This window comes from Notolepis coatsorum (genome assembly GCF_963971535.1).
Source record: "Notolepis coatsorum genome assembly, chromosome: 6".
Classification (NCBI taxonomy): domain Eukaryota; kingdom Metazoa; phylum Chordata; class Actinopteri; order Aulopiformes; family Paralepididae; genus Notolepis; species Notolepis coatsorum.
Window position 1 is genome coordinate 124,550,593 of NC_140170.1, and position 19,620 is coordinate 124,570,212.

Sequence of the window (19,620 nt, forward strand, 5' to 3'; positions counted from 1 at the left end):
CTGCAAAGAACCATCACAGTCTCCCTTGAGGACAGAAGCCTTGACACCACCCTGGCAAAGTGCCGCAAGATTGTAGGCCACTTCAAGCACAGCCCTGCCAGTACAGAAGAACTGCAGCAGCAGCAGACTGCCCTCGGACAAGCAAAAGAGCCCATGATACAAGATGTATCCACAAGGTGAGACTGTTTAACTACCTGTTGTATGCTTAGGGTAAATTTAGTGTGTGTGTGTGTTTATTTCTTTGTGTTCTGTACAATTGCATCATGCTGCATTAACAACCCCCAGTGGGACTAATAGTTATTTTATTGAATTGGAAGGTGGAATTCGACACTGGCCATGATCTCACGGTACCTGAGGAACCAGGAGGCTGTGACTGCCACTTTGGCCCAACAGAACCACAAGCTGTCCATGCTGACCCCCACAGAGTGTGACAAACTGAAGAAGCTGGAGCTTGTACTTGAGCCCTGCAGGTAAGTGTCTCTCCCTCTCTCTCTCCCCCCATACACCCCCCTCCTCTCTCTCTCTCCCCCATACACACACCTCACACCCCACTCTCTCTCTCCCATACACACACCTCACCCCCCAATCTCCCCCATACACACACCTATCTCTCTCCCATACACACACCTCACCCCCCCCTCTCTCCCCCATACACACACCTATCTCTCCCATACACACACCTCACCCCCCCTCTCTCCCCCATACACACACCTATCTCTCTCCCATACACACACCTCACCCCCCCCCCTCTCTCCCCCATACACACACCTATCTCTCCCATACACACACCTCACCCCCCCCTCTCTCCCCCATACACACACATATCTCTCTCCCATACACACACCTCACCCCCCCCCTCTCTCCCCCATACACACACCTCACCCCTCTCTCTCCCATACACACACCTCACCCCCCCCCCTCTCTCCCCCATACACACACCTATCTCTCTCCCATACACACACCTCACCCCCCCTCTCTCCCCCATACACACACCTATCTCCCTCTCATACACACACCTTCACCTCTTTCTCTCTCGCTCTCTTGTTTCACTGCAGGTATGTGACTGAGCTCCTTGGAGGGGAAACCTACGTCTCATGCTCTGTGGTGCTCCCCGCACTCTGCCACCTAAACCGCATCATGGACCTCAACGAGGAGGATCCGGGCTACATGGTAAAGTTCAAGGCCAGCTTCACGAAGGACCTGGACGCACGCAAAGCGACCCTCAACAACAGATGGCTGAAGCTGGCTACAGCCCTCGACCCGCGATTCAAGGACTTGAAGAGCGTACCAAAGGACGAGAGGGATGAGGTGTGTGTGTGAATGAGAAGACCAGTGTTAAGTCCTTAGGCTGTCATGAAAAGTCCTATGCAACTAATTAATTGTCCCTCTTATTAGGTGTGGACCTGGCTTAAAGAGATGCTGCCAGGACCAGAAGCAGACAAAGCTGCTCCACAAGCCACAGAGGACGAGCCACCAGCGAAGAGGACCCTCCTCCTGCTGTCTTCAGACTCTGATTCAGATGAAGTCAGGGTACTGTCAGGACAATTAGACCTCTACAAAGCTGAGCCCAGCATCGGAATGAATGACTGTCCACTGGAGTGGTGGGCAGCTCACGCAAAAGCCTATGGACAGCTGTCTCCTCTTGCTCGCAAATATCTGGCTACTCCTGCTACCTCTGTGCCATGTGAGAGGCTATTTTCACTTGCAGGTCACATAGTCCAAAAGAAGAGGGCAGCCTTACTCTCAGACAATGTAAACAAGCTTGTTTGTCTTAGCAATTGGCTCAAGGAATAGATTTGTCATGCATACAGTAGACCCTGCACTAGACCCTGCACTAGACCCTGCAGTCATGCCCCAGACCCTGTAGTAGACCCTGTAGTCATGCCCCCAGAAACTGTAGTAGACCCTGTAGTCATGCCCCCAGACACTGTAGTAGACCCTGTAGTCATGCCCCCAGACACTGTAGTAGACACTGTACTAGACCCTGTAGTCATGCCCCCAGACACTGTAGTAGACACTGTACTAGACCCTGTAGTCATGCCCCCAGACACTGTAGTAGACACTGTACTAGACCCTGTAGTCATGATTTTTGAGGATACTGTAGCTTAGTGTAAACTGTTATTGGCTGTATCAGCAACAAATGTTACCTTATTGAGAGGTATGTTTTCATTCATTTTATTTTATTCAATTTAATAAAATTGATTTCTAAAGCATTCTTCACTTGCAGGTAACATAGTCCAAAAGAAGAGGGCAGCCTTACACACAGACAATGTAAACAAGCTGAAGCTTGTTTGTCTTAGCAATTGGCTCAAGGAATAGATGTCATGCATACAGTAGACCCTGTAGTAAACCCTGCACTAGACCCTAATTTTTGAGGATACTGTAGCTTAGTGTAAACTGTTATTGGCTGTATCGGCAACAAATGTTACCTTATTGAGAGGTATGTTTTCATTCATTTTATTTATTTATTTATTCAATTTAATAGAATTGATTTCTAAAGCATTCTTCACTTGCAGGTCACATAGTCCAAAAGAAGAGGGCAGCCTTACACTCAGACAATGTAAACAAGCTGAGGAATAGATGTCATGCATACAGTAGACCCTGTAGTAGACCCTGCACTAGATCCTGCAGTAGACCCTGCAGTAGACCCTGATTTGAGGATACTGTAGCTTAGTGTAAACTGTTAGCTGTATCAGCAACAAATGTTACCTTATTGAGAGGTATGTTTTCATTTTATTTATTTTATTTATTTAATAAAATTGATTTCTAAAGCATTCTTCTTGGTGTATTTAATTGATCAGTCACCTGCCACAATAATGTAATGTCCTTGAATTTTAAATATTTATATGAATATGAAATATAAATATGCGATTAAAATGCGATTAATTAGATTAATTAATTACAAAACCTGTAATTAATTAGATTAAAAATTGTAATCGCCTGACAGCACTAATATATATATATATATATATATATATATATATATATATATATATATATATATATATATATATATATATATATATATATATATATATATATATATATATATATATATAATATTGAAGCCCACACCCCACCCCTCTCATACATCTGGGACGTACCAATATTGAGAAAACTACAGAAAAACCACCAAAAACAATATCTTAATATACCCAAAACAAATAGCTCTGCATTTTGTTATGAGAGTTGGTTGTTAACAAAACACGCTCCCTGTAGGCCATGCTAGAGAATTTATGCCAGTAAGCTGGTTTATCATTAAATGGAGTAACGGAATATTACACTAGAAATGTAATGGTAGGCATGTCTAAGAACATATCTTCCCATATTATGTAATATAACTGTTTGATTATGACACATTCTCAGTGACCCGATGTGGGCTGACAGTGGGTAATGTACAAGTTAGCATCTTTTGCAGTTAACATCTTCTGCTTTGAAGTCAAATAACAATTTCACAACGCAATGGCTCCTATACACATAATCCCCAGATTCTTGAAAACATCACCTCTTCTTTTTTTTCCTTCTTCCCTCAACCATGCTTTAAAAAATGTTGCTTGTTATCACATTTCTTTCATCCAAATCATACAGTGCAGTAACGTTGTTCTGAAATGTTATTAAACAGTTCAAAAGCCGTCTCGACCTCTGTGTATTGTATCCCCAGTAAAAAAAAATAAAGAAAAAAAAAAACGGACAGTTTTGAACCTGTACTAAAACAATAGATTAGAGGACTCTTATTGGGGCCTCATGGACAAAGTTACATGTCTAAATCATTATCACGGCATGCTTTTATGGTCAATGTAATGTATTTAGTGTATGCTTGAAATAACATCTAATGCCTGAAGCTGCTCTCCATTGTCTCCATCTGACTGGAACAACCTTCCTCTTTCTTTCAGATCTGTTACCTCTATCCATTAACCTTGCAACCCTTCTTGGAGTCCTTTACCAATCTTGATTATCTTGATAGTAAATTATGTCTACTCGTTGAGTGCATTTAAAGAGTTTCATTGTCTCTTGCAAAGTGGAAAATGCAAAGCAATACATAGACTCTGTGTTTAACTGTAACCTAAACAAAGTGCTACAAAGTAAACCCGAAAAGTGACTCAAAATAACTGAAAACAACCAAACGTGCACGCCCGTGACAGACGTATAAGTAGATCATCTGATTATCTGAAGTAGAGATCATCTGATTGGCTAATGCCACCTGCCTATTTATCAGGTGTGAGAAGGGCCCACTGGAGATCAAACTCCCTCTTATTTCATAATTAAACCTATTTAATTAACTGCACCTCATCTCTCTGTGCAATTCTTATTTAACCCATTGTATAATTATTTAATTATCCTGTTTATCAATATTCTAGGTGGTAGTAGAGACCTATCTTCAAACATTTGCCTGCATTATCCCGCTGTCCCCCTTAGATGGTGGCAAACTCAGTCTCTAGAGTATTTTAGATGACGGCACTCTCTGACCCTTATCCGTTAGCCTCCTCGTGGCCTCTGGGCGGCCATCTTGTCTGCTCAATCTAATGACTACTCTTTCTTGGAAGAGCGTTGTTATGTTGAATCAGCTTGTTGATGTTCTGGCTAGGAATGTAAACATTCTGCCCTGCTAACACGGTCTTCAAAACAAACACTCTGCCTATTTACTGTGTCTCATCTCGCCATAGCAACGACAGGTTGTCATGTGCTGCTGCCATGACAACAGTATTAACCTTTACCCACATTAAAACGCAGTTTCTACTGTCCAACCCCTCTCCGCGCTGCTGTCTCTACCTGCTGCCTAGCTTATCTCTTGTTGATGTGCTGTGGAATTCAAAACATTCTGCTCTGCTAACACAGCCTGCAACCTCGATAATTATTTCATCATTAACGTCGGTCCTCTCCCATATCCTCCCCACAGCAACGACGGGCCGCCCCTCTCCTGGTTGTCATGCGACGCGCTGTCATCTTTGACCATAGCTATTTGATCCAGATCACTACAGCAACGGGTCACCCTGCACTGCTGTAGACACTTCCCCTTATTGACAGCATGATACCTTTCTTGGAAGAGCGTTGTTATGTCGAACCTCCTCCCTCGCTCTGTGCCGGTATCAGCTTGTTTATGTTACCACCCTGCCGATGACCTCGGAGCCCTATAGTTACTCTCCCGCATGGTGCTACTCGTGTCCATGTCTGTATCACGACTAATGCTGGCCCTAATTGAAGTTATTTTGTTATTGAAGAATAATGCTAGTTCTTCACATTTTGATGCAGATGACTGTATGACAGTCTTCTGGGTGCAGTTCCCTTTCTCAGCGTACAGTTCTATGCCTGGGCCCTACACAGTTTTAGAACCTGACAGTTCCTCTTGCTTGATACACACACAGTGCAATACCTGACAGTTTTGTAAAGCTCAGTTGATATAATGCAAGCAAATTGTCCTGTAATTTGTTACTGAAGAATAATGCTGTTCTTCACATTTTGATGCAAATGACTGTGGAGGGGTGGAGTGCAGTGTATATACTCTGTGATAATCTTAGAAAAACAGTTCTTTCTTGCCACTCGTACTCGTGATCCTCCTGTCATTCTTGTCTCTATGTGGCTTCTTGTTTTCATTCCTGTGTCTGATAAGATAGGCTCCCTCACTTAAACAAATGAAAAATAGAATTAACCCTTAAAACACTGCCTTCATTCACCGGCCCGCTCGTTTTCCATTCTCTGTAGTGTAAAACACCACTCCTACACTGTGACTATTTCCTCTGTGTCTTCAAAACACATTACAGCTGGCTTCCCTGTTAAGTTTAAGTTAGCATTGAAGAATACACAGTGATGGTCAGATATAGGTAATTCGATTACTGATACTTTATCAATGTCCATCAATAAACCTAGGATGTCACCATGTTGGTGAGTGGGTTCATTTACATGTTGTATTAGCTCAACGCTGTCCAGTAGGTTGGTAAGCTCAATAGCTTTGGGGTCCTTCTTATTTAGATCTCCACGTATGACTAATTTTTTACATCTCTAAGGATACCAACTGAGATTAGCTTCCGAGAACCAGGTGTGCGTTACCATACTTAAGTACTGTTTTGGGGGATTTGTACTTCACTTGAGTATCTGGCTGAACTAACATTAACGTTATTAATCCTGTGACCGCAGGTAAACAGCCAATCAAATCCCCATCAATGGAAAATGAACCCCCCCCAAACCCATACTGATTGGTCCTTGTGCAACACTAGAAAGTGGGGATCCTTGATTAAAACCTGCTATCAGAAGAATGGACAGTCAGATCTTCATTATGCTGTGGTTAATATTGTGATATTATTCAGGGTAATCCAGTATTCTGCTTTTATTGTGATATTACTCAGCCCTGCCCAAACACCAGCTAATGACTTCACTAATCGGCTCACCTCTTCAACTAACACACCTGGTGCAATTTATAGTCAAAATGAACCCCTGGCCCACGATGGAATGAGTTTGAGACCCCTGGTCTATCCCTTTAGTTTTCCCTTCTGTCTAGATATTAGAGGGTGCATTACTAATATGTTGAGTACTTGCCGATACAGAGTGTCACTATGAGTTTGAGACCCCTGGTCTATCCCTTTAAAAAAAACAATGTACTTTTACTTTTCAGTACTTAAGTACACTTAAAAGTAGGACTTTTTTACTTTTACTCACAAATGTGTTTTTGGCCAGCTACCCCTGTACCCACTTATACACCTGCCTACCACTGTACGATAACACGCACAATAACATCTGTACAAACCAGCACATAATTCTCCCGTACATATCTGCAGATACTATATCTATACCTGTACATATCCTTTACCTACTCTTACTAGTTATGATATACTGGCCAGTATGACGTACTGCCATAGTGTCTTTATACCTGTATCACTGTACATGTTAATACTATACTCTGTACATACATCTGACCAGCACCATTACTCAGTAGTATCTAATGTATATTTCCTAACCAGTTTAATCACCTGTACATTGTATATTACTATTGCACTTTACTGTTACATCTACACTCTGTTTGCCTGTCTGTCTCTAGATATTAGAGGGTGCATCACTCATATTTTGAGTACTTGCTGATACAGAGTGCCTCTGTGTTCAAATCCTGTTTCCAGTGCCACCTGTCCCACCCTGTAGCAAGCTACTCTAGCTTTGAGCTGCAAACATTTGAACTGCACCTGTCATCTCCCGTGCTCTGTGCCGTTATATATCGTCCACCTACATTTAATAAGGAGTTTATCACAGACTTTGCTGACTTTCTCGCTGGGATCATGGTAAAATATGACCACATTTTAATCTGCAGTGATTTTAATGTTCATGTCTGCTGTCTGTTGCTACCCCTATCCCAAAGCTTCTTATCTCTAATTTAGTCTTTTAATCACACTCAGTGGGTCTCTCAAAAGTACTCCTGTAGTCTCGCGAGAGGTGCAGAAATGGGATTTGACGTCAGAGGAGACGCTCCAGTCTGCGTTTGACTGCACAGACTGGAATGTGTTCCGCGACACAGATAACATTAACGTCTACACGGAGACAGTGCTGGACTATGTTTGTACTATGGTGGAAGAAACAATCCCCACTACCAAAATGAGAGTTTACCCAAATCAAAAACCCTGGGTAGACAAATCCGTCCGTGAAGCTCTGAGAGAGCGCACCAAAGCATACAACGACGGCCTAGTGGCAGGCAACATGAATGACCACAAGGTGGCGCGATACAACGTAAGGAGGACAGTGTCAGAGGCCAAACGGCGCTACAGGGATAAAATTGAACTCCAGTTTGAACAAGCTGACTCTAGAGCTATGTGGCAGGGGCTCAAAACGATGACAGACTACAAAGGCGCCTCCCTCAAACTGAACAGTGACATCTCCTTAGCAAATGACCTCAATACCTTCTATGCGAGGTTTGATGCTGGTAATAACAACACCAGCTCACAAGCCACGGCAATGGGGGGGGGGGGGGGGGGTCGGCTGCTGATGGAGGCGCAGTGTTCAGGGTAACAGAGCATGAGGTGAGGCGGACCTTTAAAAAAGTGAATATCAGAAAGGCAGCAGGTCCGGACGGCATCCCCGGCCGCGTCCTAAAAGTCTGTGCCGACCAACTGGCCCCAGTATTCACTGACATATTTAACCTGTCCTTAGAACAGGCTGTCATCCCCACCTGCCTGAAGAAGTCCACTATTATCCCTGTACCCAAAAAATCCAAGCCTGCTTGCCTCAACGACTACCGCCCTGTAGCTCTCACCTCCATAGCCATGAAGTGCTTTGAGAAGCTAGTAAAGGGCTACATCTGCTCCTCCCTCCCCATCAACATGGACCCCCTGCAATTTGCATACCGCCCCAACAGGTCCACGGAGGACGCCATAGCCCATGTGCTGCACACAGCAGCATCACACCTGGACAAGAGGCAGGGGAACTATGTGAGAATGCTATTCATCGACTACAGCTCGGCATTCAATACCATAGTCCCCTCCATACTCATAGCCAAGCTCAGGGACCTGGGCTTGAACTATGACCTCTGCCAGTGGGTCTTGGACTTCCTGACTGGCAGACCCCAGGTGGTGAGAGCAGGCAACTGCACCTCCTCATCCATCACCCTCAACATAGGGGCCCCCCAGGGCTGTGTTCTGAGTCCCCTCCTCTACTCCCTGTACACACACGACTGTGTGGCTCAGCGGAGTAGCAATACAATCATCAAATTTGCTGACGACACAGTGGTGGTGGGCCTGATCTCTGCCAACGACGAGAGGGCCTACCTGGAAGAGGTCAAGGTCCTGGCGGGATGGTGCCAGGAAAACAGCCTCTCCCTGAACGTCAGCAAAACAAAGGAGATGATTGTGGACTTCAGGAGGTCGGGGGTCAAGGACTACAGCCCCCTCAGCATCGACGGGGCACCGGTTGAGAGAGTCAACAGCTTTAAGTACCTCGGAGCCTACATATCCGAGGACTTGACATGGACCACACACATTGACAGTGTTGTGAAGAAGGCACGACAACGCCTCTACTTCCTCAGGCGCCTAAGGAAGTTCCAAGTCAGTCAGAAGATCCTTAAGAACTTCTACTCATGTACAATAGAGAGCATCTTGACCGGCAACATCACCTCCTGGTTTGGGAATAGCACTGCACAAGACCGAAGCAGACTACAAAGAGTGACACGTTCAGCCGAACGCACAATTGGAGGGGGGCTCCCCACCCTCCAGAACATTTACAACAAGCGTTGCAAGGGCAAGGCTAAGAGAATCATTAAAGACTCCAGTCACCCGAACAACTGCCTCTTTGAACTGCTGCGGTCAGGCAAGCGATACCGGAGTCTCAAGGCGAGCACAGAAAGACTCAGAAGAAGCTTCTATCCCCAGGCCATCAGGCTGCTAAACGAACAATGAACACTACACAACAACAACCACCAAACGCACATAGCACACACATCCACACGCACACACTCACTTTAAACAAACACACTGTAGCACCCACTCCACACACTTTATAGCACACACCCACTTTAAACAAACACACTGTAGCACCCACTCCCCACACTTTATATTTATTGATGAAGGATTGCACTACAACTCGTACACCTTACTGTAAATTGTACCTAAATTGTACCTCATCCCATTTCTGCTTTGCACTATATAGTACTGTACATTAGTACACTGCATAGTATTGTATATTATATGGTAACTCAGAACATTGTACATATGTCTATACCGAACACTGTGACCTCATTTTCTTCTTCTAAATTACATGCTATACTATGTTATTTGATACAATTGTCTAGCACAGTCTCTGGAGCGTAACAGTAAGAAGCATTTTGTATGAAAGTATTCTGTACTTCTGTATGACAACTATTAAAGAAACTTGAAACTTGGTCCAACCCACGAAAAAGGACATACTTTAGACCTAGTGTTGTCTCATAGTTTGAGTGTCTGTATAAAAGAAATATGTGATAGTGCTTGTATCTCTGATCATATGCCTGTTTTATTTTCTACTGTTGTCCCATGCTCTGTAGCTGCTATTCGTCCTCCTGCACACTGTTTTTGTGCTATAAATACAGACACTGCGCTGAATTTCCACACAGCTTTTAATGACTTTGTGCTTTCTAGTGTGAATGGGTATAATGCCCTAAATGTAGAGGAGCTTGTTGCACTTTTTAACTCTAATTGCACCAGCATCCTAGACTCTATCGCCCCATTGAGGAGCAAACACCCTAGGGCTCCTTCGTAACCATCTGTTGACTAAATCTCGTCTCTTCGGTCTGCACCCAAATATTGATGAGTACTTTGGTGGCTGGTACAATGTGATGATGAGCAAAGACAGTCCAGCTTTTTAGTTCAATAACAAGATACTAAAATGATGTAAATTCACCCATGCCAATGTCAACACATACAAACGATGCAGATAAAATAGCGGCAACCCTCCCCCTCTTCTCTATTGGGGAGAGGGTGATAGCAAACCCTGCGCTCTAAAAATAATGCCATTTAGCCGGTCTCGACTAGGAACATGCATTGCAAACTACTTTCAGTTATCAGATCATTAATTAAGAAAGATTTGCTGCTCAATGATCTAACATCCAGAAGGGCCATTGTCAGTGATTTGTTTACATGGGTGGTCTTAATAGATTTATATTTCTATCGATCAGCACTTTGCTGTGCAGACCACAATGTACACTGTGCTCTTATGACCCTACAGGCAGTTACCTGGAAATGGATCAAGCCTGTTCTAACTAAATCTGATAGGGTTTTTCAGTGGAAATATCTAATGAAAAATTGCATGTGTGTGTCATATCTGCCTGCTATCATCATGTCGATGCCTCCCTGCAGTGCCGTCCAGTCAATGCCAAATGTCCCGCCTTGCAACTCTGCCCTCCATTGCGCCTTTTTCCGCTCTTCGGAGTTGGTGGTCGTCTGCGAGGCAGTTGACGTGGCGGGAGGGCCGATGAAACACAGGGGAAAGCATCGAGGCCAGAGTCCACTGCAAGCCCCGAACACATGGGGGAAAATAAAGAGAACAAAGTGTCAGGTTGCCCACAACCTCCATTTTAACACGCTTCTTTTCTCTTAACAGACAAAAACCAAAAGAAAACAAAATAAAATATAGTACGTGGCAAACAAAAATAGTTTCCTCTAATCACTTGGGGAAAAAGCTCTATAGCAGCGTACACACACAGACACCCTTATCCTAGTTTCATCTAGAAACAACTGCAGTTTGACCAGATAAGGTGTTTAGAAACTAAGTCACACAAGAAAAACAACTGTCCTTTCTCTATGGTATTTCTCACGCACGGTCAACATCCCGCCTCTTTGTGAAAAAATCAATAAAGACAGATCAGTGTCTAAACGGATATTAAACGCTCTTATTTCGGGACTGACCTAAGTAATTTAAAATGTCTCACGCACGGTCATATTCCCGCCTCCTTGTGAGAGAAAATAAATAAAAAACAGATCAGCACTAAAAATATATAATATATATAATCGTGAATACCACGATCACAACACCAGAGGGAGCTCCACAAATCATGTTAAACCCAGATTCGGCTCAAACAAGGGACTAATCACGTTTCGCAATTATGCCACATCAATGTGGAACGCCTTACCCAAAGCTGTAAAAGAATGTGAATCACTACCCACTTTCAAAAACACTCTCAAAGAACACCTACGGGAGACTGCAATTCGAAACTGGCCCCTACAAATGTCCTAATCCAGTTGTACAGTAAATGGCTTTGTCAGTATTCCAATGTACAGTGTACAGTGTCCCCCACCAACCCCCCCCCCCCCCACCTCCAATGTACAGTCCCCCCCCACCCACCCAATCCCCACCCCACCTACCCAACCTCCTCCAATGTACAGTTTCTATGTCAAATGTATATACACTCTTTTCTGGTCTCTTTTTTTTATCATAAACAGTACTGTATTTGCAAATCTGGTATGTCATAAATGTACAGATGTAGCAGTACTGTCTATCTGTATGTCGTGTGTGTCATATATGTTATGATGAATTGAAAATGGGGGACCCTGATGTAAACAAGACGAAAGTCTTTCTCTGGTCTGCATCCCCTTAACAATTGTATGTATTGAGCTGTACTATACTGTACCCATTCTGCAATCTGTTAATAAACCTTTCAATCAATCAATCAATCAATCAATCAATACATCCACCATCTGAGCCTGTCCCCAAGAAACTCCACATAATGACATTTATTGAAATACTGGTGTTAAATGACATCCTCCCTGTTCTCAGCCCACGACTAGACCCCCACCAGTTTGCAGGCCCACAATGATGGGACTGACACATTTTCATTAGCCATTCTCATGTCACGGCACGGCATAAACGCCCACTACTAGCTGCAGGCTTACAAAATATATGTCAAAATATTTAGACACCAAAAATTAAACCACTTGCCAGTCTATAGTGAATCTATTTGTGGGGATTGCATTAACCTCCCCCAATGCACAGTTTCTATGTCAAATGTATATACACTCTTTTTCTGGATTTTTTTTGTATCACAAACAGTACTGTATTTGAAAATCTGGTATGTCATAAATGTATAGATGTAGCAGTACTGTCTATCTGTATGTCGTGTGTGTCATATGATGAATTGAAAATGGAGGACCCTGATGGAAACAAGACGAAAGTCTTTCTCAGGTCTGCATCCTCTTAACAATTGTATGTATTGAGCTTTATACAACGGCATGCAAATTTCTCGATTCTGATTGGCTGAAACAGTCCATTTTCACGTCTTTATTGGCAACAATCCACGGTCCTGGGCTCAGGACCCGCCCACAACCGAATCACATATCACTCCGCCGGCTCACTCCGGGAGAAAACAAGATCGCGGACAACAAATGGATATATTGATAGCGCCATAACGACTAAATATGAAGCGATTCTGTCACTGCGAATGTGTTAGTCCTTTAAACAATGTTGGATGATGTAATTGATGGGTCTTGAGTCATTCTAGAACAAAAGAAAAATCACGATTTGATTGATTGATCAATTTGCATTTTTTTTTCAATTTCTTTTTCCTTCTCTCTGACTGTCAGCGCTAGCTCTAGTCTCCACCCACCGCCACACCCCCCCCCCCCCCACACACACACACACACACACACACACACACACACACTCCTGTCTGCAACGCGGGTCAGACTGAGAGAGAGCTGGGTGCTGCGCTGTTCTAAGTGAGCATGGCCTATTGAGTTGATTGATTGATTGCTAATTTTATTACTGTACGCTTGGTTTCCAACTGGTTAAGTTTAGGCCCTCTACAGTAGGTTTAAAAAAATAAATAAAAAAATAGGGCGAAGAAAACGTTTTTTTCCTATAGGGCAAAGAAAACTTTTTAATTTGTTTTACCTACTTTCTATAGAAGCATCTAAGAATGAAGTTCTATGGAAAGTAGGTCTGCATTCCCTTAACAATTGTGTGTATTGAGCCGTACTGTATTGTACCCATTCTGCATCTGGTAATAAAATGTTCAATCAATCATTCCAATAATACACAGTTGGATGTGTTAGTTGGTTGGATGCACTTCAAGCTGCTTCCACATGAGGCAACTTCTCTCAATCATTCCAATAATACACAGTTGGATGTGTTAGTTGGTTGGATGCACTTCCGATCTGCTTCCACATGGAGGCAAATTGTCTTTTTTGTAGTTGTGGGAACTACTTTTTCTGGCGGATGGTTTTTTCAATACATCTTCGATTAATGTGTGTTTGTTGTATAGAAATAAGGTTGGATGAATGTGGCAGTTGTATAAAAGCTTTACACCACTTGCAGTCGTAATTTGTGAACAATAAACCATGCCTAGGGGGGTCTAACGACCACCCCTAGGCATGGTTTATTGTTCACAAACCACTCCTGCGCGTGATGTAATGCTTAAGTACTGTACTGTACCCATTCTGCAATCTGTTAATAAACTTTTCAATCAATCAATCAAAACCATTCTTTGGCCTATGACATAGCTGCTCATTATCATCATTGTCACAACATCACAATAGGCCAACTCACCAATCATCAACACTACACAGAGTAATAACAAGTGGATACTGTGGTGGAACCTGAGAGGTTAATCATGCGCATCGTCCAATCTTCATGGTTGATACTCATTTATTGTTGGCTAATCAAATACAATTTAAGTTAGGAGTTCAGTAGAGGACTTGACTTTCTCTGGCCAGGATAATGGATTAATCACCCCTCACAAACTGGGAGTTTGCTTTTTAAGCCATTTAGGAGAAAAGGGGGTGGGGGAGGGATGGCCAGGTAAAGGGACAGAACAAAGAGGATATAGGAGGATGGGGAGGTGTTAACAAAAGGCCTTGAAAGGAAATTCCACAATACCTTCTTGTTTGTCCAGCCCACGAAAGAGCCATGCAGCCTTCCTTCTCCCTGCTTCACAACATTACTCCTGGGTCTTCAGTCCTACTGTATGTCCTTTGATAATCTGTGACCTATCACCAGCAAGGGCGTAACTTTGTTGTCAGTGGTAGGGGACACACATGTGGGGGCGTGGTCAGTGGCGGAGGGGTGCTACGTATAGTAGTATGGTCGCGGCGGGGGGGGGGGGGGGGTGAAGGGCGGGGGGTTCCCGCTTTTCGTAGATTTTTTTTTAATCAGTTGTGCAAGTCGATTTTGGTGAGTTGTTTCTATATACAATTCACTTATGACAAGTCATAATGCCGCACAAGTCTCGGAACGTGCGTACTGCGTAGTGTGTGTATGAGAGAGAGAGAGAGAGAGAGAGAGAGAGAGAGAGAGAGAGAGAGAGAAGAGAGAGAGAGAGAGAGATATCGCGCTATTTATTATCTACTGTATAAAACAACAGCCTAGAGGCTTTTAAATACAGACAGACAGATATTTCACAGACACCAAGCAATGCTGTTGCATTTCATGGCAATCTCAGTCACACAGACCATCGTTCACAGGTTCACACCAAACGTATGTAGCATATTTGAGCACACCTGAAGACTGGGCTGTTGTTATGCAAAGACAGCTGTGGTCGGTAGTACTTAGCCGGGTGCTCACCAGGCTACTTGACTTTGCATGACAATGGCTCAGAGATGGACAAGCAGCCGTTTTCCGTGTGGTCCTATCATGTTGCGTTTATTATCGTGCAGGGGACAATAACTGCATCCTGAAAACATGCAGGGGACATGTCCCATGTGTCTCCCCCATAGTTACGCCCCTGATCACCAGCCTGTTGGTTTTCAGAAATTACATTGTTCTGCTTACTGGTTTGAATAAGAATACAAATGTGATTGTCTTTTCGACTTGCTTCTTCACCCAGGCTGGAGTAGCTCACACACACAAAACTCAAACGCTCATGTAGACACCTGAAGACATGGCGTTGGACTGTCGCCAGGGGGAGCTGGTGCGACGTTGGGCTGGCCACGACAGGTGAGGAAGAGTCTGGCATGAAGGAGGAGCTAGATGCACGGGACGCTCTCTTCGTCAATTTCCAGAGAAGCGAGCGGACGTGTGGACGAAGAGCTCGAAATACGACTCCGGCCACGTTGTGGGAAAGTAACGTCGTATGAGAAAGTTTAGCTTACCAGTATAGTGATTAGGGTATGTTTGAACCAAGAAGAAGACGTTTCCGGACTGCACTGTTGATCCTCCACGTGCTGGGTTTAGTTTGGTCACACTGACCAGTGTTTAGCTTCAAGTATAGGCCTGCTAGCCCAGTTAGCTCACGCGTCGCTCCACCGTCTTCCAGCCCCAGCAGCAGACACAGCAGCAGACGTCACCGGACCGCACTCGCCTCCAGCATTCTCCTAGCCGACCGCCAGTCCAGCGATTCGCCTGTCTAACGTCAGCCCAGCCAGCCCCCTTGCTATCACAGGTGACAACCACGGGAGCGTTCGACGGCCACCTTGCGTCACAGACATTCGTTGCGGGAGCCGGCCAGCACTCGGTTGGTACACTCACACCAGGTACTGTTAGCGCTCCAAGCGCCCTGGAACATTATTGGCAAACATTCTCTTTTTTGAGAGCATGCCCTCTAAGGGCGAAGAGGATAAGGTACTTTGAGCTGGCACGTGCACCAGTGACTAGGGGCGCCCCGACTTTATTATTTTGGTAATGCCGGCACTTATAAAGTATTTTGTTTCCGTGTGGGCCCACTCTATTGCATTTATTGTGTTGTGTTATCATGCGGTGCATATGGCACCATTGTAGAAATAAGTGTTTCCCATTGTGTGGCTCCCCTCCTCGTTATTTGTACATGAAAAGCCTATTAACCCTTACAGGGACTTGTTCATGCAGATACATGTAACCTTCAGTAAAAGGAGAGGCGTATAAATGGGACCACTGTGTGCGTGTGAATTAATGTGCATTCTTGCTTAACCCCCTTTTTTTTTAATTAATGTACATTATTGTTTAACCCATTCTTATCCACGGCCTATGTGTAATTGGGGAAGAAATTATATAATTTACCATTACTGCCACCGGGGGTGAGAGGGTGTGGGACGTATTAGGGAAAGTGTGGGTGTTTGGGGAATTACTACAGTCGCCCTGGAGGGCAAGAAGGACCAGCGTATAACCCCTAGGTTAGTAAATCCTAGGCCCCATCCGCTCCCTCTGCTAAATCCCAATTCTAGTACCCCTACACTACTGTCGGGGACTCAGCCAGACCCAGATCTGCTGTGCTCCCACTACCTGGTGACAGTTCATATCCACTCTCATAAAGTAGGGATAATCCACCCTTCTACACTCAGTTCAGGTGTTTCTTCTAAAAAATTTAATGTGATTTATATTGCAACATTGTTTCCAAAATAGTCCACTATGGATACTTAAACATGTGATTCCTGAGTAAGTAAACAGAAGAGATCATGTGAAATCTTACTCAGTTTTACACAAATCTATTGGCAGATTATGCTAATGACAGGAGGTGCTAGATCCAGTCAGATAGGTGCTTGTCCAAATATGGTAGATACTGCATCCTATTTCCGGCAGGGTCTCGCACAAATCAAGCCCTGAATAGAAGACAAATCACACTATATCACACTGTATTTATACAAAAGGAAGCAGAACAAAATGAAGTGGCAGGCTTCATTTGTTTTATTTATTCTACATCTTTTGGACTTCATGGTGTTTTTGTTTTGTTCTTGATTCATTGTAATGTTTCTTCTTGACTTGTTTAAAGAAGACGTGTCCAGCCCATGGGGACATTAACATGTGTTGTCGGGCCTTACAAATAAATTAGATTTGATTTGATGATTATGATTTAGCACAAGCATATGAATATATTTACAGTACATTCTTCTTATAAGTCACTATTTAGCGTGTGTGCATGTCTGTGTCTTTGTGTGTGTGTTTTGTTATGTGTGTGTATGTTCTCTGTGTACATATGTGTGTACTGTATGTGTCAGTGTAAACATGTGTGTACTGTATGTGTCTGTGTAAACATGTGTGTGTATGTGTCTTGGCATGGCTCTGGCAGTACTCCTCCTCTCCTTTTCACAAGAGTCATCCCAGCAGTGGGTTTATTTTCCAGATGAAGTCACGCCTGATTACTACCTGGCACCGCTCTCTTCTCTCTGTGTGAACAGCAGTTCCCTGACAGGATCCTACCACAACACCTCACATCTGATTTATTACCGCACTAATTCTGACTGAAAAGAAAGAAGTCCTAACGTTACTCGTTCCTTTTATTGATGTCATTAAAGGGTACTGTTCAGGATTTTAAAGACGCCTATATATCCCGGCACTAAACGTCCTCAAGGGACGTCACTGTTAAGGGAAACCCTAACATTTAACAGGAAAACAAGTTATATAGTATTTCTTCTTCAGCTGACACCCCCCATTAAAAAGTCTAAATAAAAATACACTGTGACGGAAATGTTATCTATGTCCATCTGTGTTAAATGTCTGTACAGCTTTGACTAGTTAATATGATCAACTAGCTAGGCAAAGACACTAGGCGACAGTCTTAACTCTTTGGACGCCAGACCCGATGATAGTCGGGTTATCTCGCAGACCATTCAGCGCCAGACCCGAGTATAGTTGGGTTTTCATCGTTATTTATTTTATTCGATATTTCCATTCATTACATGCACATGGACTCGGGGTTAACATGGGGAATTATCCTGAGAATGCCAAAGTGCAATACCGGCCGCATCCACCCAGGTGGCATTATCGAGCACCCTTTGAAACATTATATCTTGGCCTGTGCGTCGATCAAATGCCTCCGATGCATCTGTTGTGGTGGATTATGTTGGCAACACGATGGACACCGGTACTTGGACTCACGATCAGACAATTGGAATATTCTTTTTGGGGTACCTCTTAGTGAAGGTAAGGATTAAATGATATGGTAGCACTTTATAATAACACCCTGTTATAATACATTTATAAGGTATTTGTAGATAATGAACTAATCCTGAACAAACCATTTATATACATTCATAAATTATTATTAAATCATTTATAACTATATTTGTATACCATTTACAAAGTATTTATGACGCATTAGTGGATAATGAACTAATCATGAACAAACCATTTATATACATTCATAAATTATTATTAAATCATTTATAACTATATTTGTATAACATTTACAGATTAGTTCTACATTATTTATAACTCATTATCAACATTGTTTGTATTTGATTTGTTCATCATTAAATAATGTTGTTTAATGTGTAGTAACACATTTGTAGATGCTTTGAAAAATGGATATGAAAAAACGACTATAATGTATCTCCATTTATTTTTCATGTTCAACAAATGATTTGTTAAGACATTCATAAAACATCTATAAATCATTTGCAGATGCTATCGTGGGGGCCAATCTAAAGTGAAGCCTATTCATCATTAACAAGTGTCTAATACAGTTAATTATTTGTTTACTTTTTCATCACATGTTACAAATGTTGTAGGCAGCTTTCGGATACACCCTTCTTTGTGACATCAAACAGTGACAGAATTAGGACTAAAGATAAATGCAATTTTATTAACATATAAAATACATGTGCATGACATATAGTGTAGTATCGGGGGGCACTAGGACCCAGGAGTACCCTGGCCAGGTATTGAAGAGTATCTAGAGAGGAAGTCTCACGCGAGCGAGACTTGACGTCACGTGTGTTGCCGTCTGTTTGAATGGAAGCACAAGTTATCCGTGCTGCGTCTATACTTTCGCTTTTAATAAGGTATGAGCAGGTTAAACACCCTAAACAGAGAGTACACAGTGGCAGAATACCTGAGCACTGTGACTGAAGATCCTTGACTAGGTACAGACTCAGCGAGCACAGCCTAGCCATCGAGAAAGGCCGCCATAGGCAGACTGTGTGAGGATTCGCCTGTTCCCTAGACCTTATTCCCTGTCCTCTCCTCACCAGCCCCCACCTTTGGACATTCCCTGTCTCCTCACCTCACCAGCCCCCACCCTTGCGATATTTTTCCCTGTCTACTCTCCTTCACTAGCCCCCACCCTTGGACATTCTGTTCCTCTACCTTCACGCAGCTGTCATAGTTTGTGATTAGCGCCCCAGAGGGCTTTATATACCTGGACCTTCCCTCTAGTCCTGGTCGGGTCGTTCTGTATCTGTGTCTGTGTTCATGGAGTTCTGTACGTTACCATTCTGTACGTTACCATCACCTGCCGCGTCTCCGGCGTGAGACGACGTGCCGGCCATCACC

The 19,620-nt window shown here is 43.4% G+C and overlaps 1 protein-coding gene across 1 annotated transcript in view; it reads left to right on the top strand.

Annotated features, from left to right (window-relative positions):
* Positions 1-336: 336 nt before the first annotated feature.
* The window catches only part of LOC311229662 (E3 SUMO-protein ligase ZBED1-like), a gene marked incomplete at both ends in the record, with an annotated part of 73,800 nt that continues 54,516 nt past the window's right edge, over positions 337-19,620 (top strand). Inside the window, 3 exons of the mRNA XM_084315737.1 lie at positions 337-470; positions 1,056-1,308; positions 1,396-1,530. Of these exons, the coding sequence (XP_084171863.1) occupies positions 337-470; positions 1,056-1,308; positions 1,396-1,530 (522 nt within the window). The remainder of the gene's footprint in view (positions 471-1,055; positions 1,309-1,395; positions 1,531-19,620) is intronic.